This window comes from Carettochelys insculpta, chromosome 3 (assembly GCF_033958435.1).
Source record: "Carettochelys insculpta isolate YL-2023 chromosome 3, ASM3395843v1, whole genome shotgun sequence".
NCBI lineage: Eukaryota > Metazoa > Chordata > Testudines > Carettochelyidae > Carettochelys > Carettochelys insculpta.
In genome coordinates this window covers 88931398-88954720 of record NC_134139.1, presented here as the reverse complement: position 1 = coordinate 88954720, position 23323 = coordinate 88931398, and the positions used below count along the sequence as shown (strand labels likewise).

Below are 23323 nucleotides of genomic sequence, written 5' to 3'. Positions count from 1 at the left end.
GAACTGTATCAAGTTTGTGGGAGTGGTAGGGCAAAAAGAGAGTCCCTGAGAAAGGGCAGATTCTTCTGCCATGCTGAGTGTGTAGTTGGATAGATTGACAACATTGATGGGTGAGTTAAGAGTACCGCTATTGTGGCCCCATGTGGAAAATAGGAGTTTAGATGGTTTACAGTCCTTTTTCTTTTGTAGAGAAATGAAATGTGCACTGTAAATCTCCTGTCTTGTTTTAGTAAAGTCCAGCCATGTGGAGGTTTGTGTGGAAGGTTGGTTTTTTTATGAGAGTCTCCAGATTTGAGAGCTCTTTTTTGATGGTTTACTGCTTGCTGTACAGGATGCTGATCAGGTGGTTCCTTGGTTTCTTAAACAGTGTGTGGCACAATCTCTCACCATAATCTGAGCAGTATGTTGATTTCAGTGGGTTTTTCACCTTCAGTCCTTTTGGTATAATGCCTGTCTGTTTGCATTTGGAGAGGAAGATGATGTCTGTCTGTCTATCTGTGCAAGTTTTTTCATGAGGTTGATGGATTTGCACTCAATACAGCTAAATGCAGTGTCTTTCATGGTGACAAGTATTGGAGAAGTAGCCAAGTGGCAGGGAGTGCTGGTCAGTTTCTGGGATCCCATCATGGGCTCGTCAGTTTCCTGGGACCCACAAGCAGAGGTGGGGAGAGCTGGGAACCAAGCGACAGCCTAGTTCCTGTCTCCCTGCTGCTGGCAGGAGCCAGGAAGCTGACCAGCCTTGGTGGGGTGGTCATTCTCCCAGCTCCTGCAAGCCCAGGGCAGATGGGAACTAGGCTGCCACCTGGTTTCCTGCTCCCTGCCACTCTGGGAGCCAGGTGTTGCTTCTCTCTGGCTTCCCCCTGTGGCAGTAGCTGTCTGTCTGCCTGGCTTCCCTCAGCTGGGGGAGCGTGGCAGGCAGACAGCCGTAGAGTGGCTTTGAGTTGTGCTTAACTCTTGTTAATGTGAGTTGAGCGCAACTTGAAGTCGCGCATTTCGAGGGTTTACTGTAAAACATTGCCAGGAGGAAGACTGGGTGAAGATGCCATGTGGAAGGTGTGAATTGCAGCATGGCTCCAACCCATGTGTTGCCCTCAGGAAGTTGTTATAAATGTGGAAATAATCATTTTGCAAAATGCCGCTGATCCCAAGTGCAGAGAAGACAAATGCATGTGCTTCCATAGAGGTCTTATTAGAAGGTTGGTACTTGTTTACCTGGTAATCAAAGGACTGTTTAATAGTCATAAATCATTGTTCTTTGTATCCAGAAATTTGGACACTATACAATACTAGTAATATGTCAGTGATAGCCTGCATAAAGGGAATCTGCTCCAAACATGGTATTCTAGATGATATCTTTAGCAATAATTAGCCCTACTTTTTCAGTGCAGATTTTAGGCAATTTGCCAGAGATTGGGATTTTATCACAAAATGTTATGTCTATATGATCCCTAATCAAATGGGTTTGATGGAAGGTTTATACAAACAGTAAATAATCTTATGAAAATGACAGTGTGGGTGATTTGTATAGAGAACTATTGGTTTACTGAAATACACTTCTGGAGAATGGCTTTTCTCTGGTTAACTGTTAATGGGAAGAAGGATCACACCTAATTTACTAGTTATTGATGATCTGCTGAAACCTTGTAGCAGTGCAACCATGGGAGCAGAAATATTATTTTGACAAAAGGGTCTGTGATCTCCAATCTCTTAACCCAGGTGATAGAATGGGCTTAAAGAATTGCGCTTCTAATATTTGGGGCCAAAGGAGTGCCATTGGAGAAGAGCTGCAGCCATGATTTTGTGTAGTCCAGACAGACACTGGGAACGCATTTTGACACAGCTGAACTGTTCTATGAGTAATCATGGAAAGTTCCAACACACTGACAACTGATGTGGATTATAGCATTTCCTATCTGACTGATCCTTTTTCATTGATGCAGAAAGGAGAAACTGTCAAGGAGCAAGAGGGCAACTCAGCCTCTAATGAAAGGCTGATTCTGAGAAGATTAGATGAAGAAATTAATGATCCTGGATGCATGGCTATCTCTGGTATAGGGGAGGGCATGGGGCCTAAGGCAACCTTGCCCCCTCCTCGCACAGTGCTCTAGGAATGGGGTCTAGGGCCTCTCCCTCACTGCAGGCCTTGACCCTGCTCTGCTCTATTCTTTCTCACAAACCTGACCACTGCTTTGCCCTGCCCCTATTCTGTTCCCTTGCCTGAAGTTATGGGCCCCATTCATAGGGGCGTTGAAGTGGCCACTCAGGGGTGGGGGCACAAAGCTCAGAGTCTGGGGTGGTTGCTCTGAGCCATTCTATGGACAGAACAGCACTGCCTGGAAGACTCATAGAGACTTGCTAACCTGCTGGGGGAAGTGGGTATTTGAGGAAAGTGAATGGTAAAGACTCACTCCATAGTGATATGCTAGTTAAATCTCCTCTATAGGTAGTTGACACACTGGGGTTCATGGAACTGTACTAGTTGGGTTTAGAATGTAATGCATATATTGTTAGCTGTTATAAATGATAATTAGCTTTTCTTTAAGGGGAAGATATTGTGAGAAGTTTATAGAAGATTAATTGGAGACATTTCCACATAAGCAGTGATATTATTAATATAGAGATTTGGTCGTATTTCTAGAGGCAGAGGTTGGGAACACCCACATGGCTGCGTTCAGAAAAGGTCTCCAGTTTGTTTTATTTGGCCATGTCTACATGAGAAGCCTTTGTTGACTAAGTTACTGTCGGAAGGGATTTCCCGGCAAAACTTCTGTCAACAGATCGCATATATGCATAAAAGCAGATTGAAGGATCAATCTGGTCTGTTGACAGAGAGCAGAGAGACTGCCTCACCCTTCTCAACAGAACGGCTGACTGGAAGGTCTGCAAACAGGGCTGCCCGGTGAACCAGAAGCACTGTCTGTCGACAGAAGGGCTGCGGAGTGTCTATACAGCTATTTTATCGAGAGAACACGGCCGAGAGAGGTGTTATAACTGCTCAGGGAGAGGTGTAAGACTGCCAATGGACGTGCAGGGTTTTGTCAACAAATTGTCGACAGAGTGCATTTTGTGTGTAGACACTCCATGGTATTTTCCAGCATAAAACTGCTTTTGCTGGGAAAAGTGGCTCGTATAGACATGGCCTGTAAGTTTTGTTCCTGTGCTGTTTATTTGGTTAATTTAATGATGCCCGTGATCATTGTAGTGCCCAGAAAAAACACTCAAGACTTCATCTCAAAAATTTTTATTTCATTGTCCTTTTATGATAGTAGTGTGTCAAAACTAGTATGCTTTTAAACTCTCCTGAATAACTCAGAGCAACCCAGATATAGACTTTATAACCTAACAAAATGTGTACACGTTTAACCTGTCTTGTCTGGCAACCTTGAGACCTGACCAGTGCCAGACAAGAGAATGTGCCAGATGATGGCAGGTCAATATATTCTGGCACATAACCAATACTGTTACTGCTTACTGTGCTGTTAGAATACATTTAGGATAAATGTACAGCTAAATAACAGCACAGAACATTGAGAAGCAGAACTGGTGGCTGCAAACAAATTTTATGGGACATGTGAAATTTGGCTCCACCCCCATTAAGTGGTTATTCTGCTAACTAAAATCATGCTGGAGTATGGAGTTTGTCAGACGAGAGTGTGCCTGATTAGAGAGGTTCAACCTGTATGATTTTGTAAGATATTCAAGAATTCTGAATATGATACAATAATGTTTCCTTTTTTGGGTGCTCCAGTAACATAAATTATTAAAAATAACACATTTTCTTTTCAATTATTTGAAAACTGCACATAAAGAGACAGTTTCATCCACTGAAATAAGTGAAATCATATTGATTTCAGTGAAAGCTTTCTACAGGTACCACAGCATTTGTCCCATAGTTACAAAGCAGTTGTTGCATGAGTTTATTTAAACTTTGTTGTCAGGTTTCTTGAAATACACAGAACTGTGAATCATCTTGTTGCCCCCACTACCTCCAGCAAAAGGAAGTCTTACTTGTGGTATCTGGGTGTTAGCCTTCTGACGCTGGCAACCCTTCAGGACTGAAGCGTTCTCTTCTGGGCTATGCAAGCCTTATTTTACCAGGTTAGCACCAGGTACACCCAAGTTCCTTTTGAAATGTTCCCTTGCAGTATTCAGTCCCTGGCACTGGCTACATGTAATTTCTGATCTTTTTCACCCAAAGGTGCAGTATGGCCCAGTTTACCAGTTGTACTGTCAATCTCTGCTTCTGTAAACTGCACAGCACTTGACAGCATTTATAAGACAGAGGAAGGTTATTAAAGTAAGAAAAGCGACTTGAGTAGAGATGAGGGAGTGATAGAAAAAGTGGATACAATACAAAACAACTATAAATTGTGAACTTGGATCTTCACTTAGCTATAATTACTTTTCTTAGCTAAAAAAGTAGAATTTACCCCCAAAGTTTAGTCAGTTGCAGAGCTGTCTGGTTTCCCAAGAACCAGCATCCAAATGCTCATGAGTACCTTTCTCCCTCAGGGTATTTCCATGGTGAATGAATATAGAGTGCTTTTTTCCCCCTACACTGTGATATCTCTGTACAGCACTACAGGGATGAATCTGGAGAAGATGCTTTGTTGATTGCAGACAGCTCTCCAGTCCCCATAAAACACTACCTTAGAGAGTAGCAGAAGCTATGTTGACTGGAGAAATTCTTCTACTGACATAGCACTGTGAACGTGAGCACTTACATCTGCATAATTTTTGTCCCTGGGGTCGGGGTCGGGGTTGTAATCCATCTGACATAGGCTGTAGTAGAAACTAACTTCTCCTATAGTGAAATAGTCTTTTGTGTTTAGTCATACTCAGAGTTGTCTCATTTTAACGTTCCTTTTCACCTCCAAGTTGATTCCAGTCATTTGCAGTTGTCTTAGATGATTTTCTGTTGACTGTTCTGAGGTGTGGCAAGTGGAGCCAATAGAACAGGGCTGGGGAACTGGCTTGCAGCTTGCCTTTATCTGACCCCCAAGGTTCAGGGCTTCTTTCCCAGCATTGGGCCCATACAGGTGGGGGGTTGTAGAGCCCCAGTCCTCACAGGTCAGAGTCAGGCAAGCCAGGGCAAGATCCACCCACCGCCCTTATTCCCCCACCCACACTTGGGGAATGGCAGCACTGTGCTGCCTAGAGAGGCTTCCCCTGCTGCTCTGCTTGCCTGGAATTCTGGCCAAGCAGAGTGCCTGGGAGTGTCAGGAGGGAGCATTTTTCCATGGTGCCATTCCCCCAGCTGAGTGAGAGGGTGGCAGCAGCTGTGTGCAGAGAAGAGAGCCCCCCCTTCACCCAGACTCCCCAGCTCACTCCTGCACCATCCTCATGCCCCAAGAAAAGTTTGTAAACAGGGGACCCTTTGCAAAACAGCCTCTGCATCACATTTGTGTATTTCTCTTTCTGCATTTTCTTGCTTGTGTGTTTGGACAAAAGTAACTCGAGTTTGAACTGAGAAAGTATTTGTGCACAATGCTGGAAATAAAGCCATATCCTTTTGACTTTTTGTGTATGTGTCCGTTAAACAAAGATAGTAGGGAGGATGTGTGTGAAACCTTTTATCTAGCCTCCACAGTAGAAAGCTCTATGTGATTCAGATGACAGGTCCATTAGCTATTAAAACCTATAAATAATTGAAGCAAACAACTCTGTGGTATTATTCCCCCTCTTTTTATTAGAAATTTTAATACTCTGTCACTTCCGTAAGCTGGGATGTAAAGTTACAAATCAGCTGAGACCATACTGGTTATGACAGGTGCTCTGTAAGTCTTGAGGCCGCAAGACCACATTCTGAATTTTCTAGGCACTACTTTTATTGGGAAAAAAAAATTTTTTTTGCATTATCAAGATAACACAAAAATTGCTCTTTTCCAAGCTATTAACTCACAAAACTATGCATTAATGAAAGCTGTTATGATGGTAATGCTGACTAAAGAATGTTCTGTCTTTCTTGATATCTCCAGGCATGTATGAACTGGTGTGTTAAAGGTATATTTGTATACAATAGTTTGTTTTTCATAGAATAATGGCCAGATGCTAGCAGAGAGCTGTTGAAGAAATAAGAAAAAATAATACTTTGTTTTTCTGTAGATCCTGAACAAGATAATATATTTATTATCTATATTCCAGGTCTCTTCCTGCCAAGAAAGATCTAACGTGAGATGTTAAATAAGACAAGCTGTTTTCTTCCACTTCATGCTCTTTTGCGTGTGAAGGCCCCTTCAGCTTGCTGATTACAAATAAAACCTCACTTTGGGCTATTGGCAGTTTTGGATCCACTCTCAGCAAAAGACGAACTTTCATATGGAAGAGAGCAGACGGTTGTGATCCTGCTAAATGACCGTGTTCAGCAGGGGGCAGAGGCACTCTGGAAATAATGACTTGCATAGAGATGAACTCTCATATATATATTTTTTTTCTTCAAGAGTGTGACTCAATAGGAATGTATCACCAATGAAATAAGAGGACACGCACTTGAAAGAACTCACAGACCTCCCAAGTGCTATATTATACTCTAGACAACAGTAATATCTGTCAGCTTGGGTAGAGTAGAGCTGTGTAACCCAGTAGTCTCCAAAGAAAGTGAAGTCTGGGGAAAATGACCTGTGAACTGAATCTGAACTTGCTTAAGGAATTGGAACGAGAGACAATTTTACAGGTCCTGTATCGTGATCAGACAGTGAGAAAAGTGGATGAGGAAAGGATAAGGTATTTTGCCTTTTTTGTACTATCCCACCATTTCTCTTTGCTTTCCTCTAACCTTATTATGTCTCTTGTCTGCTGTTAACTAGTATCAGTTTTCCCAAAAGGAAAACAGAGGTATATAGTGTGTCATGGCTTTAATATGCTAGTGATAGAGTATAGATTACAACTGAACCAATACTATTCATTTAATCTGTTCTAGGATTCCCACAAAAGTTTTGGGAACCTCTTCCCCATGCTGAGTGAAGCAGTGTCCCATCCCATGTAAATTTTTGCCAAATGCATTGCATTACAAGTCTGTAATTTTCTGTCATCCCCAGAGGATTTCATTTTCTGGATGATTTCATATTTAATTCTCTCTCAGTACCTTCCCGGAGATAATTGGTTGTAAAGGGTGAAAATAAATCTTTGGTTTATTTTGTTTCTCATATCTATTAGGTCTCTGACAAGTTTTTTTTTTTTAAATTTGCCTCCTACGTTGTCAAGCAATAACCCACTCCATATAAAACATATATAATGTGGGTTGCTGTTATTAACACATGCAAATTTAAAAATCGCTGTGTTTGAACACTCGAATGTAAGACCTTCACATTTGTTTCCTGCAAGAATTTGTATGTCTGTGGAAATGCGTTGTCAGCAAAGCTTAAAAAAATTCATTTTGAAATTTCGAGCAAATACAGTAACTCTTTTGTATTTACACAGCTCAGTTTTGTAGTTAGAATATTCCGGTGCAGAAGGGTTATGATGTAACTAACACAAAAGTAGTGCAGGCCCAGGGGTAGGATTCTTGATGTTACTGGCACTTGTAAAAGAAACACTGTTTGTCAGATTAGTAAAAGCATCAATTTGCAATTTTTTTGTTTTTCAAATGGTTATTTTTTTTGCTAGTTTTAAGACTATAAAGAATTCTGTTAAATTCAGCTTTAGTTGATTCGGGTATATAATAGGTGTTCGGCAATTCTCATTTATGAGTCAAATTTGCAAAGGAAAGCAAACCCATTTTCTATTTACATGTGCACAGCTTTGAACACAATCACTTGCATGCATAATTTTGGCTCCCTATTATGTGTGCATAATTTGCATGTGCAGAGTATCAGTTTTACTAGGTTAGAACTTTGTTTATTCATGTAAGTAGGGTTTCATATGCACCTGCTAATTTAAAAAAAATACTGTGTGCAAATGCTTTCAGGCAAGGTAAAACTAGGGACTACAATTTAAAGATTTGACCAATAAAGTGTTATCACTATTGAGCACAAACATTATCAACTTGTGATTGTACATATTTTTATTTGCTTTGTGAGAACAGGAAATTGAAAATGCAACTGCAGCATCTTCGGTGGAAAGGGGCAAAAAGTGTAAGCTATGAATACCAGGAAAGATCCTGTGCTCGCTGTCAGAAATCCTTAGGACTGGTGATGAATAGAGGTGCAGTCTGCAATGGATGCAGTCATCGAGTGTGCTCTGAGTGCCGTGTCTGCCTGAAGCCCTGCCTGTGGAAATGCACCATCTGTTATGCTCATGGGTAAGAAATTTGACTAGTTTTGCTAAGCCATTTCTGTTTGGTTTTGTAAGTAATAAAGAAGCAAAGAAGATGCCTAAACTGACATAAATAAGATAGCATTGGCACAAAAGGAAAGTCTGGGATGAAACCCTTACTTCATTGAAGTCAAAGGGAATTTTGCAAGTGGCTTCAATGGAACTGTAATTTCACCTGTAGTAGTAGTAGTAGGTATCCTTCAGTCTGCATAGACTATGGATCGCGCCCTTTATAGTTTCAATTGAGGACTTCATTTACAGCGCCTGTTGTGACTATGAAGACCCACACGAGAGTGACAGTCCTTGCTGCAGCTCTTGTAGATGTGGTGGATGTCTGGCAAGTCCTTAATGTGCTTTCTGTGTGCTCGGTTCTCCTCTGCTAGCTGTCTGATCCTCATCTCGCCCTTCTGAAGGCCCTTGTGTAACCCCTGCCTCCATCTGCTGTGGTCGTCTGCTAGTTCTTCCCAGTTGTTCAGCTCTCTGTCTACCTCTCTGAGGTGTTTAGTAAATGGACAGGTCACAGAGACTCAAACATGCATCAGTATTTCTTTGGAGTGTTATGGTGTTAGAGCTCATAAGGCAGGTAGGATTTGTGAAGAAAACCCATATAGCTGAATTATGTGATACTGTGATTCCCACAAATAGCTCTTTTCCATTTGAGTCAGTACTAAACCAGTGCATCCCTGCAGTGTACTGAGGATCTCTTGCCACTCATCTTTTGGATGAGATGTATAACTGAGTTTTTGACTGCTTTCTTGTCATTTTTTTCCCCAAGCTCTTATGTTAAGGGTAGCAGGATCTCCACTGTATTTAATAATATCAGGAAACCATGGTATATGGAGATTAAAAAGCCTATAACAAATATTAATGACATTCTGAAGACGAACACACATAGTCAGAGGCAGCCCCAAGCTTACCTAATTTAAATTTGTTGTCTTTCAATTTCATTGCCTATCGCTTTGTTCTTGTGTTACTAAAGGTTGATCCTCTCTTGTGCGGCACCCTTGGGACCTCACTGGTGCTGAATGAGGGAATTTGCTGAACCACAAGAGGCAATATTGTCTAGCAACATTACCAATACTTCTACTGCTCAGTGGGCTCTTAGAAGACATCTGGGGTCAATTAGAGCTCAGAACAGCACAGAACCCTGCCAGCCAGGACTGGTCACTGTAAATAAATTTTATGGGACCATGGGAAACTTGGCCACACCCATGAGACGTGGACATCCAGCAAACTAAAATCATGCCAAATCATGGATGTTGGTGGATGAGAGAGTGCCATAAGAGAGAGGTTCAATCTGTAGAAAGTGTAAACAAGCATATCTGATATACCATCTCCGTACTATTATATAGTTTAAGTATACTTTTCTTCATTATTCATTATGTCTAAATTGAATAATCCACATCAGGGGTATTCTGATACATATATTGTCTTTGATTAGAAACATTCTGGTAGTTCTGAAGTCAGAGCAGCAGCTCTGATGGTGCAATTCATCCCTGTGGATAGGGGAGTACTTTGAATGAAATTCTTCACTTGGAAGAAGGCCTTTATAAAGGCTATGTACATTTAAATTCTTTATTTCAGACCTCAAAGTTAGGTTTAAATAAGAACTCAGGTGATACATAGGTCATGTGCTAGCTCTTTGAACAGTGTTGCCTGTCTGTGATGGCCAGTTTAAAGTCAGTTTGTGTATCCTAGATAACAGTGCAGACTTTAAGAATGCACAATGAATGTCTTTTAATGTAAACTGTGATTTTTAAACAGTGTATTTTGAAATGCATTTATCAAAATAGTAAAAAGTAGGCAGAATAGTAGCCTAATAATTATAGGTGGATTTTGTTTGTTTGTTTTTTTTGGTGGGGGTGTGGAGGGTTGGGAGCAGCTTTTGAATTAAATGAGCACCAGAAAAGAAAAGGAATAATACCAACATTACCATTTTTAGCTCCGAAAGGGTTTTCTTTTTAGTGAAGAGGAGATGGATTCATAACTATTTTTGTGTGTAGGAAACCATAAGTTAAAACAAAGGGGCCATATTTTTTTCTAATTAAGAATGTTGTTCTAAGGCTTAGTTGTCTGATTTTTAACATGGAAAAGCTCTCTTTTTATCGTAAAGCAATTAAAAATAGGGGTTTATGATAAGTGTAATCTCAGCCATGCAAGATCATATTGTATCTTACTTCGTACACTTATCCTGATACTTTTGCACCCATGCCGCAAGACTCCCATGTGCTGCTTGTCCAATGAAAATTATTTTTCAGTGTATTGCAGATGTTAAAAAATGATGCATCTTCAGTGAGTGAATTTTTTTTTGAGGAGGCCAGCATAAGGCCTTATCTGCAGTAAGCCTCATTTGAGCTCATTGCTCAGGGCCCAATCCAAAGTCCATTCAAAGCATTGGGAGTTTTTTCATTAACTTTAATGGGTTTTGCTGCAGGAGTGTAAAGCTTAACAGACAGGACTATGTGTGGCTCTCTGCGATGGGTATAGTTCCACTGAGTGCCTGCTATTTTATGGGAAGAAGAAAGATTTTCAGAAGTACTGAGCACTCCTACCTACTGTTTGAAGTCAAGAAAAGCAGGTGGACCTCTGAAAATGGAGGTCTCAGTGACTTCTTGCAGAATCTAGTCCGAGAGAAGCTCTGTGTGTCTTTGTGATGACAAATAGAGTGACTGCTTCTATATGTTCAATTTTAACACATACTGGTGTACATTTGATATGCAGTATAATTTCACTATCGTCCTTTTGATTTTTTTTTAACTCCTGATACTGTTATCTAGCTTTCAGTTGCTCTTAAATTTTTCCCCAGCAAAGCATGGACATCAGCAATATCACTGACAGTCTTCCTTTTTCACCCCACTCTTTAGATGCTAGTATTAGATTTTAGATTATCTGTGAAAATAAACTTTGTATATCAAATGGAGGGTAAGCAATGACAAAAATGCTTTCATAGAACAATGTTTTGACATTTCAAAAGTAAAATGAAAATGTATTTCCTGTGTGCTGTCTGGATGATAGTAGATATTGCTGTGAGTCACACATAAATGAACAGAAATCAGCCATCATTCTGTTCATGGTCTTGCTCTGATAAGTTTTTATAAATGTGATTAGAAGCATTTTTTTGGCTTCTGATGTGCCTTTTCACTGTCAAATATCTCTAAAGAATTTCCATTGTATCCTTGGATATAATTTATCACAGGACTACGTACATGTCCCCATTTGCTAGATGGATACTGAGTAAATTAATCTCTTAGGTGCTCCAATCCCACCTGTCAAAGAACATAAATGATTGTCTGTGCATTTAATGTGATATATGGTAAGTAGAAAGAGGACTAGGCTCCAATGTTCCATTTGGGATCTTAACCTCTGAAAGGCTGAAAATTTTCAGAATAGGGATTTTTGGGTTGATCCCATTATTAACCTTGCAATGTAGTCAAGCTAAGTAAATCTGGATTGAATTAATTCATAAAATAACTTTTAGATTCTCTGTAGGTCCTCTGGTACGAAGGAAGCTGTGAACAAGGATTAAGTTATTATAATGCTATCTGTCTTTTTAAGTACATGTTGAACTTTTGGAGGTTTGAAGAATTATTTCTGTATCTTGCAAACATTTTCATTCCACCCAGCTGATAAGATAAAAAGTATGTCTTATTGCTGAGGTTATTGTACTGCTGGAGAAACCAGCAAAATGGCTGTGAAGGCCAGTTGCCTTGTGCGGGACACCATCAACTGTAAAGATTTGAAGGTGGTAGCATAATTAATGCCAAAAAGTATGATTTTATTGAAAATGTCTTTCAAGAAACTTGATATTGTTTTTTATTTTGATGAGATTACTGGTATGATTGATAAAGGTAACTATTGACACAGTATGGATTTAGATTTCTGTAAGGTGTTTGGTTTAGTTCTGCACAACATTCTGATTTTACAAAATTAGCACTATAAAAATCAATATGTCACATATTAAATAGATTAAAAACAGATAAATCTCAAAAAATAATTGTAAAAGGGGAATCATCTTCTGAAGCAGGTGTTTCCGGTGGGCCCCCACAGAGATCTCTTGCTGATATAATGCTTATCAGTGATCTAAAAGGAAAATATTTAATCCTTTTGGTAGTGAATTTTGCAGGTGATGTGATAATAGATAAAGTGGTAAATGGGTAGGTAAATTACACTGAGCAGTTTGGATTGCTTTGTAAGTTGTGTTTATTTGAACAACATACAAAGTATATAGGTCAGTTACAGGATGGGGACTCTATTTTTGGAAGCAGTGACTGCAAATGACCTTCGGAGTCATAATGAAAACTGACTGAATATAAGCTTCCAGTGTGTTACTATGGCTTAATCTGGCAAAGCAATTCTTGGAAGCATAACTAGAGGAAAATCAAATAGGAAGTTGGTATAACATGTACATCTACAGCACGTGAGAGAATATTACTGGAAAATAGTCTGTTCACATCTCATCTCCACACTCCAAAAGGGTGTTGAAAATTTGGAAATACTTCAGAAAAGAGCTAGAAGAATTATTTGAGGTCTAGAAAATTTGCCTTAGAGTGAAAGGCTTCAGTTCAGTTTACTTATCTAATTCAAGATGGTATCCAGGGTCTATATATAGCTACATGGGGAGAAGCTCTGATAACAGAAGGCTTTTTATTAGGTCAAAGATTGGAGGTCTTCACCCTCTCTTAATACAGATACATTTATTTAGGTACTTAAAAATGGAACCTAAGACCTAACTGCAACAAAACTCCCTGAATCCTAAGCATTATCATATTTTTAAAAGGAGTTGAGACCGAGAGTGGCAGTTCAACTGCTGCATTTCATGGCCTTTGTGGATTTCAGTCAGGATGATATACAGGATTTTGATTTTGTTTAGTTTATAGGCTTTTGACTTTTTCTTGCTCTGAGGATTGATCCTTTATGTACATATCATATTCATTAAGTATCACCCATTTCATCTCAGGATGCTAATAAATACAGGTATGGTACATGGCAGTTTGCAGCAGTGGCACTGGTCTTCTCCAAAGAGGACGGGGTTGGCCCGTGGCACCATGTGCTATCCGTATCAGTAAGGAGAGAGGATGTCCTATCTTCTTCTAGGGTAATGGCATTGCAGCCTGTGCAGCACGAGTATACGTATTCTGAATTACATTTGGGAGCATGCACTGCCTCCCTCAAACTAGTCTAGCAGTAAACAGCAAGTGAGGCCTAATTCTTTTTTCTGAAGTCACAGAATAAGTCAGGTGCACAGCTGAGAGTAGAATCCAGGACATTTGACTTTCAACCATGTTGCTCTAAATATTAAATAAGCCTTACACCAGAACAGAACAGTTCTTACCAGGAGAACAAAACTGATCCTTTTCCTTGAAGCTCAGTTTATCAGTCATTCAGTAATGAGCTCCTATTAGTTATACTATATGGTTAAGAAGGGTCACTCTGTTGCCTTTGACTTCTAAATAGGTTTTTGTCTTATGTGCACATTTGTCTGCTCATGAAAATTCATGTTGAAAACCAGTGTACAAAAAGTTTAAATGTCTGTTTTTTATTTTTCAGAGACGTGAAAGTGAAGACTGGGGAATGGTTCTTTGAGGAACGAGCCAAGAAATTCCCAGCTGAAGGTAGTTATTAGCACAGGCAACAAGTTGCTTTGTGGTATATAGTCCTGATCTAAGGAATATACAATGCAAAATCTTAGCACACTGTTTTGTTTCAATTTCAGACCATTTAGAAGGCATAGGTCAGAAATAAAGATCAACTCTTGTGTTGTGTGTTCATAACATGGCAGAATGCCTGTCTTTTTGCCTGAAAGATAAACCAGGAGAGTGCCTTTACAAGTGCTAAGTACTTTGGCTGGATAATATGAAAATATGATTACCTTATCAATTCGAATGAATGTGAATGAAACTGTGAGCACCAAAGAAGTTGCACCTTCAGACAAATAAGAAATACAATGACCCTATATACCACATTAAAAAATACAGTGGCCTTACAGATATATGTACACTGCAGAAGTGGGCCACAGGGAGATGTCTTGCATTCCTTGAAGTTAATGGCAAAATTCGCTTTGATTTCAGTGTTGCAGGCTCAAAGCTTACAAAGAGGACAAGATGCAATAAACAATAAAAAGGGAAATTTTACAAATATTGTATGAAAGACTGTTCAGCACATACTAATCTGTGGAAACACATCCCATATGGAGCCCAATTATGTCATCCCCTTGTGCAAGGCCTTCCTATGCCATTGATGACACAGAGTAGCTAGATGGTGTGGGGAGGAGGCAGGTCCATCCCCATTCTGAGTACTGGAACCCAAAGCAGGTCAGGCTAAAGAGGAGCATGCTGCATAAACTCAAGTGGCTGCTACAGTGTGTGCTCCAGCTCTGCATTCGGGAAAGGATTGTGTTTTATGAGGCACAGTACCAGGCCTGCCAACACAGGGAAGTAGAGGGCAGGGGGAATTGCCCTTGGGCCTGGTGTGGCAAAGGGGCCCAGAACACCAGCTGCCACCACCACTGCGGCTTTGGCAATGGCGGTGACTAGAGCTCTGGGCCCCTTCAAAGTGCCACAGCAGCCCTGCTCTGCATGGCTCTGACTGGGGTGCCCCTGCTCTGCACTCCCAGCAGTGCTAAGGCCTGATTGCCCTGTGCCCCTCCCCTTTTGCTCTTGGCCTCACCTCTTCTGAGGTCACAGAGGTGGGCCCCCCTCCCACCTTGCCTCAGGGCCTGCAGTGGCTGTCGGCCCCAATGCACAGTACCATCCTGAGCTCTCGGGGTGGTTTAGCTTCTCACTTCCCATAAATCAGACCTGCACCTAAATGACAAACCTTGACCAGAGTACCCTATTTTATGACTTGAGATATAGGAAGGGATAATATGCAGGGAAAATCACTGAGCAGTGATCTTTAAAATGCCATCAGAGGGAGCTTTGTTTATTTGGGGAAAACACAAGCAATGAAAGAGAAAAAGGATGTCTGTATTAAGTATGCAAGCAGTCTTTGAAACAAGGTTTGTTGAAAGCTGTTATCAAAAGAGATTGAGAAGCTGATTAATGATACACTTCCTTGCTAAAAATCAGATAAAAGCAGTTATTTATAGACTTCATTGAATCCTCATCTGCGCACGCTTTCCACTGTAATACTGGTGGTTGATACACTTTTTTAAGGGCTGTGGAGTTCCAAGAGTTGTTATATGAGCTCCTTGCGCTCTCTTTCCTCAGAGATGGCTGAGATTGAAGATGCAAGTTTAAACAATCTCTTAATACGGAAAACAAAAAAGCAGTTCTGTAGCACCTTAAATACTAATAATATTATTAGGTGGTGAGCGTTCATGGGACAGACCCACTTCATCACATCTGAGGAATAAGAAGTGTATCTGTCCCACGAAAGCTCGTCACCTAATAAATAATAATGTTAGTCTTTAAGGTGCTTCAGGACTGCTTTTTTGTCTCGTTTTGTGAAGATACAGACTCACACAGCTACCTCTCTAAGACTAAATGCAGAAAAGTAATTTTCTCTTATTCTCAAACATTGAGCTGGGATCTCCAGGGTGCTGAATGTTCTCAATTCCCAGCAAAGTAAACTGTGGTTGATGACATCACCTATCGGGATCAGGTTTGTGTGGATGACTAAAACACTGCATTGTACTTAATGAAGCATCCTCCAAGAGTGTAGGGACAGAGCCCTCTTTTGGCTTGACTGAGTAATGCATGATTCATAATGTAACAAGGTTAATATATTAGCATGTTTTTATTCTTTCCGTATTATAGGCGTTAAAGATGAAATGCTATGCCAGCGTGCCACTTCTGTTTTTAATATTTTAGCAATTTAAACAACCTACTTGCATAAAAGCAATTACCTGCTTTTACTAGACAGTAAATTACAGAAGAACTTCAGAATTATGAAAATCTCAGGAATGGAGCTTGTTTGTAGCTCTGAACAAAATATTATAGATGATCTTTCAGAATTTTCAGCTGAAAATTGATTTAGTACATCTTTGAAACTTTGCTATTCAGAAGAAAAAAGCTACTTCTAACGATGTTAATTAAATGAAACAAGCACAGAAAAAGTCTTTACCTAGTCAAGTCTTCTTTTAACTTTTTCCCTTTTGTCCTTGTGGTCAACTGAGTGTCAAACTCGGGACCCTTGTAAGTTCTATAACATTAAGAAAACGTTGTTATGACTAAAGCCCAACTGTTAAAAGGTGTTCCTTTCTCTGTTATAATTAATGATGTCTTCTGCAATAGACCAAACCCATTTTTCTCTAAGCAATATTACTAGTGCCATTCTGATATTGCTAACAGTGACTTAGCCATAAGCCAGTTACTATTTTCTTATTACATTCATGAGACATTTTGTCTACCTTTTTTTTTTTTTATTACTCATTTATGGTTGATAAAACACTTATGAGTGTTGCTCTTAATGCCTTGTGATTGGTCATCTGAGTCACGTGGCATTGTTTCTGCTCCCTGATTTAATGACCCAGTCTTTAGAGACATCTTTTTTGTTTGTGAATCATTGGTGAGATTCATAATTGTTCAAATGCCTTGCATGAAACATGTTTTAAAAAAGTTTTTAAAATCACATTTAAAGTTCTTCCATGGCTGTGCCAGTTCTCCATGTTCATTTGCACTATTTTTCACAGTCCTTATATTTTGTAGATCAAATTTACTTCTGTGCAATGAGTCAGCAAAAGGCCTGTGTGCTACTTATGTCCCACTAAGGTGTTAGGCAGTTGGAGACACTTTGCACCTTAGAGAGGAAGAGGCCTAGGATTTGGAAATCTTGGTTCATTTCCCTGCTCTGTCATAGTCTTGCTGTGTGACCTGTGGCAAGCCACTTGGACTCCAGCCAGATCTGCACTATAGACCTATGTCAGTATAACAGTATTGCTCAGGGGTGCAACATAACTATTTCCTTTCAGAGGTGGATTAACTGCACTGATACGAGATCTCTCTCCTACTGGTAAAGGATCATTGTCACTTAAGCACTGAAACTGCATTAAGTGTGGACATGTCCTCAGTTTTTCATCTTTAAAATTAGGATAATAATTCTTCCCTACTGTGCAAGGTTGCAAGGATCAATACATTAAAATATTTTGAAATATTTAGATAGTATGATGATGGGGATGATATAGATAGTTTAGATAGGCCCTGTAGTTGGGGATCAGGTAAGATTACTTTTCTGTATTTATGAGAGTTTGTTCACATGTAATCTGGAGGTACAGGGGTCGGTCTGGTTCTGTTCAGTCTCTTTGTAATCCATTTAGATGATGGTATGAACATATATTTATAAAATTTGTGGATGATGCCAAGCTGGGAGGGGTTACAAGTGCCTGGGGGGGCAGAAGGATAGGATTTATATTCACAATTGTGCAGACAAACTAGTGAAATCATCTGAAATAAGTAGGCTGAAATTCAGTAAGTACAAATGCAAAGTACTCCACTTAGGAAGAAACAACCAATTGCACATGTACAAAATGAGAAATGACTGTCCAGGAAGGAGTACCATAGAAAAGGATCTGGGGTTTTTAATGGATTGCCAGGTAAATGAGTCAGCAGTGCCACTGTTGCACAAAAAAAAAAGAAAAAGCAAACATCCCTTTTGGATATGCAGAAGTGGTGTAAGCAGGACGTAAGAAGTAGTTCTTCCATGATACTTTGTGCTGATCAGGTCTCAGCTGGAGTATTGTATCCTCTTCTGGGTGCCACATGTCAGGGAAGATGAGGACAAATTGGAGGAAGTCAAGAGAAGGGCAACAAAAATGATTGAAGGTCTTGAAAACATGGCCTTATGAGAAAAGCATGAAAAGGTTGTGTTTGTTTAGTCTGGAGAAGAGAAGATTGAGGGGACATGGTAATAGTTTTCAAGTACATAAAAAGTTCCTAGGAGGAGGAAGAAATATTTTTCTTGTTAACCTCTGAGGATCGCTCTAGATGCAGTGAATTTAAATTACATCAAGAGAGGTTTAGGCTGGACATTAGGGGAAAACCTCCTGGCAGGGTGGTTAAGCACTGGCACAAACTGCATACGGAGCTTATGGAATCTATACTGGAGGTTTTAAAGAACAGGACAGACAATCTCTTGTCAGGAATTGTTATTGCAAAACCCTTCCTCAAGTGGAGGGGACATGACTGGATGACCTCTTGAGGTCCCTTGCAGTACTGCACTTCTAAGATTTTTTTTGATCAACATCTTCAGTCTTGCTGAACTATTTGGCTTAGGTGAGATTTAAGTGAGGCTTAGGTAGCCTGTTGCAAAGGGATTAACATTTTGATTCCGAAAAGTGTTCTCTAAGTGCCAATTACTGTTCTTGCTACAAAATTACCTTTCCTTTTTTTTCCTCAATTCATAGATAGACATGAAACAGCTGGTGCAAAGCTCTTGAAATTTTATCAGAAACTGAGGTAAGACTTTTAGGACAAATTGTCCTAGGGCACTGAGACTGTACAAGGAACGTATTTGATAATGTAAACAGCTTGCTACTTAAGTTTCCTTATTACCAAGACAGCAAATCTCCAGATGTGAAAAAAAGTTTGGAATGCTATTAGTCATAGTATAGAAAGATTACCATTGTTTTGGCTTCATTCATACTATAGAAAGTCTGGTGTACAGCAGAAAGAATCCTACTTTTAGCTAGACATTTTCCTTGCTCTAATTAAGGAAAGGATATAGTATTTTGCTCTAATCTTCTTTTCTAGTGCTTTTCCTATTTACAGGCTCTGTTTAAATGGTCAGGGTTGAGAATCATTGCCAGGATAGACAGTAATGATATAAACATGCAGTAAACTAACTGGAAATTTTGCTTATTGACCTTTTTAAAACTAATACAAGACAGGAAGGTCCCTGTTTGTCAAGATGTATCATTATGTATCACATTTTAAGTATGTGAATAGTCACATTGATTTCAAGTATCTTGTGGAAGTGGTAGCTAAGCACTATCATGCTGAAATTAGTACCGGCAGTATAAGATGAATATATTGGTTCAGCTTAAATGTATGCAGCCTATATTGTGTTAAAGGAATCTTGTCCTATTTAAAATGACTCCATAAGAAATCATTGAGCAAACTGAAGCTTTCTCTTAAAACAAAAGTGCTTCACTGGAGAACCTATGGATGGCTAAATATGGTGAAGATGACCATATAAGTACCTGAATTGATATATGTAGTCGGGACAAAACAAATGCACGGGGGAAGTACAATGTGTGCTGTGGGATTTTGACTGTGTTAGAAGTAAAGGATCAATGGGGCAGATTTAGTTTACTAAACAATTTGGGCTTATTCAGTTTACAGAAGAGAAGACAGGGTTGATTTAATAGCAGCCTTCAACTTCCTGAAGGGGAGCTCTAAAGAGGAGTGTGAGAAACTGTTCTCAGTGATGTCAGATGGCAGAACAAGGAATAATGGTCTGAAATTAAAGAGGGAGAAGTGTAGGTTGGATATTAGGAAAAACTACTTCACCAGGAGGGTGGTGAAACATTGCAATGCATTGCTTAGAGAGGTGGTGGATTCTCTATCGCTCGAGGTTTTTAAGTCCCAGCTTGACAAGGTCCTGGCTGGGATGACTTAGTGGGGTTGATCCTGCTTGAAGCAGGGGGCTGGACTAGATGACCTCCTGAGGTCCCTTCCAGCCCTATGATTCTGTGATTCTCTGATACTGCATGAAGGGGCTTGGGTAGAATAAAAGGTCTGTAAAATCCCTAGTTCCAGCCAGGAATGAACACCACTCACCCCCTCCAGCACAGGAACTTTGGAACATAGCCATAAGACTGATTTCTGAGGCTCCTCTTTCAAACTGTGGCATATATGGCAAGATACATGTGTGCTGGGATTGGGGGGTATGCTCTAGGAGAGGGACAATATAATCACCAGAGGGCAGGCCAAGGAGGCATCAGTGATTTAGATAGGCCCTCATGTCTGTCTAAATTATATTGGCTGGAACAACTCAGGGTCAGGAGGGTGTAAAAACAATTTCAGCCCTGCTCCAGAGGCTGTAAGTTCTTTGCTGAGTCTGTTTTTAAAAAAAAAAAAAATTTGTAGCACAGACTCTTATCCCAGATCTTTAGATTGCAGGAGAGAAGTGGCTCCTCTGAAGAAAGAGGAAAAAAAATAGAGGTTGGGAAACGTGTCGATGTTAGTGTCTTGTGAAAAATTGTTAATTGATTCCTTTCTCCTAACTTCCTAGTAAAATTTCTGTGGTTCCTCCTACTCCCCCTCCTTTCACTGAAACCACCAGGGGAAGCACCACAATGGTAATGTATACATGTGCAGCTATCTAAGAGCTCTGTCAGTGGAAGCAGCCAACCTCAGAAGTATAGCAAATTGCAACAGCTCATAATATTATTTAGGAATGTGTTGCAATTTAAATGATTTTTTTTTTAAATTTCCTTTGTCTCATTCCTTTTTGTGAGTAACCGGCCCCATGAGGCAGGATTGAGTGGCTCTTAAGGAAATATGAGATTAGTCTCCAGCTTTTTAGTGCATGTTATGTAGCCATTTATAGTGAAAATGTTGTCTGTTTGTATAAATGAGCAAAGAGCAGAATGATTTTGAAGGTTGCAATTTCATCACAATTTCTAGAAGTTGGGTTATTAGGACCAGATCCAAAATGCAGTGAAATCAATTTGAAGACTACCATTGAGTTCAGTGGACTCCATATTAGCCCCCAGTGCCCTAATTCAGTCGCCATTCCCTGCTTAGGAAAGCACTTAAGCATAGGGTGACCATCCATCCCATATTAGGGAAGCCAAAATGGCCTCCCTTCTTATTTTGTAAAAGGGACTAATTATCCCATATTTGGGCCCTCTCCCCGCTGACCTTTTCCACCAGAAGCTGCTGTCAGGAGTCACTTCCCCAATCCGCAGGGAAGTGGGGGGAGTGTGGGCGGCTGCCGCGTCTCTGCTGCTTCCCAAGGAGTGCTTGGGGTTGCTGCTTCTCCAGGACTCAGGAAGCGCCCCCCCCCCCCCCATATCTCCCTGTCTCATATTTCAGATGGGGAGATACGGTCACCCTAATTAAGCACATGTTTAATTTTATACACTTAAATCCCACTTTTTTTATGAAAATTTTTGACTATCTCTACTTCCAATCCTTGTGAGGATCGTCTGCATCCAGACCACGACAAGCATTTCTGTAGCCCAAAAATGAATAACTATTTCATACCTTAATTTCAATGCAAATGGCATTGTACAAATTAATCATCTATGCCAGGGGTGCACAAAATGGGGGCGGGCCTCATTATAGGGTGTTAAATTTTGTAAGAAGGGGTGAAGCATAATAAACAGCTGGGTCTCCGGCTCATCCATCTCATTTAAAATGTTGAAATATATTACTGTTTTTATGTACATGTATTCACATTTATATACCGATTTAATACTTTTTTACATTCTACAGACTCATTTTCTTACATGTGCCATATATATATATTTTTTTTCATTTAAACATAACCAAAACTTCTGTCGGTTTGAATTATATTAAACTGACAGGCTGCAGGACGGGGACGGGGGCACTGCTAATTGCAGGGACGAAAAGTGGGGCCTGATGTAAAAAGTTTGCTCAGCATTGAGCTATATTATTTGCTTAAATTTATGAAGGCAAAATGTAAATTGCCTACAAGGTTTTCCGCTGGTAGAAGCAAAAGAATTCAGTGGAAAGGACCACTCCCTTCCACAGCCAGATACTTTGGTGCTAATATTTATATGTGGTGAAAATTGATGTGCTTATAAATGCAACAGAAATGATTGCTCTGTGCAATCTTATAGTCATGTTATTTTTGCCATTTCTAAGGCACAGACATGGGAGGCTTTGAAAACACAGCTCTTTATTTTAATCTCCTAATTTTTTTTCTCTCAATTGCAGGAAACAAGCCAATCTAGACGTTTTAATAAGTCTGTGGAAAACTTATTTCTGTCTGTTGCCACAAATATGAAAAGTAAGTGTCTGTCAGTACTGTGCCGTTTAAATGTGAGCCACACAGTGGTTACAACTAGTCACTCCTGCAAGGTCCAAGCCAACAAATAGTTACAAGGCAATGTGACATTTTCCATCATCATTCCCTCTAAGTTTTTAACAGACTGAGCAGCTAATGATCCCAGCTGAGCACGCTTTCTTTTTTTGCCAAGTAGCAAAAAGACTAAATAATAAGCTTAAGAAAAGAACAGTTCAGTTATATAGCAATAAAACCTGAAAATACTGGCTGCAAGCTCATCTACTGTGATGTGGCATATGCCAGCTTTCTATTGTGTTAACTGTTCCCCCTCCCCACAGGAACTTGTTGCAGATTGCCCTTCTTTGATCACTCTGAGGGAGGATTGAGTATTGTCTTTCTCTTTCCTTCCAGTTTTTTTAAAGAACTTCTCCCTTCTCCAACTCCCTCATTGTAGCTTCCTGTCAGTGTGTTTTTAAAAGTTATCCTCCCCAGTCAGTTCATCTTCAATCCTGATGCTCATTGTACTCATTTTCCTCTTTCACTTATTGCTATTTTCTGCTCTTAAGTAACTTCAGAGGTAAAGTGAGGCTTTGTATATGGAATAACCTGCATCTACTGGAGGGCACAATTTGCTTCTGTGTGCATAACAAGTGGGAGCAGTAACCAGAAGAAAGCAAGACTGGACCCTTATGAAGATGAAAATAGAGACCCCACTACCTCCATATATTTTTACTAACCTGCTGCAGAAACTGGGGGCAGTTGTAATTTTGGCTGCAAGCAGTCACATGTAGGTTTAATCTTTTATCCCCTCATGGCTATTATCCTCATCCCAAGGGTTCTAAAATGAGAGTAGACCTGAGTTACTTGGCACAAGTTTCTTGCCTCCTCTCTGTCTTTTCCTCTTACTCATGCTGCTCTACCGAGACGCCTTTCTCTCAAGCCAATCCCCTCTCCTGGTTTTCACCAAACATCATCCAGTTTGCCTGTGTGACCAAAGAACACTGGAAAGCGTCACAACCTGGGCATATACAGACACTACGATTGTTAGTGTAGATTGAATCTGGATTATACCACACCAAAAGCACAAGCTGCTTTCATTTGAACTAGGCAAGAACTTCTTTAATTATAAGAAAACATGACAGGTCATTGTGACTGT

The 23323-nt window shown here is 40.0% G+C and overlaps 1 protein-coding gene across 1 annotated transcript in view; it reads left to right on the top strand.

The window, feature by feature from the left end:
* The window catches only part of SYTL3 (synaptotagmin like 3), a 47474-nt gene that overhangs the window by 5694 nt on the left and 18457 nt on the right, over window positions 1-23323 (top strand). Inside the window, exons 2-7 of the mRNA XM_074988696.1 lie at window positions 6145-6723; window positions 8024-8239; window positions 13801-13865; window positions 18596-18647; window positions 20425-20491; window positions 22098-22170. Coding sequence (XP_074844797.1) covers window positions 6614-6723; window positions 8024-8239; window positions 13801-13865; window positions 18596-18647; window positions 20425-20491; window positions 22098-22170 — 583 coding nt within the window. The 5' untranslated portion in view covers window positions 6145-6613. The remainder of the gene's footprint in view (window positions 1-6144; window positions 6724-8023; window positions 8240-13800; window positions 13866-18595; window positions 18648-20424; window positions 20492-22097; window positions 22171-23323) is intronic.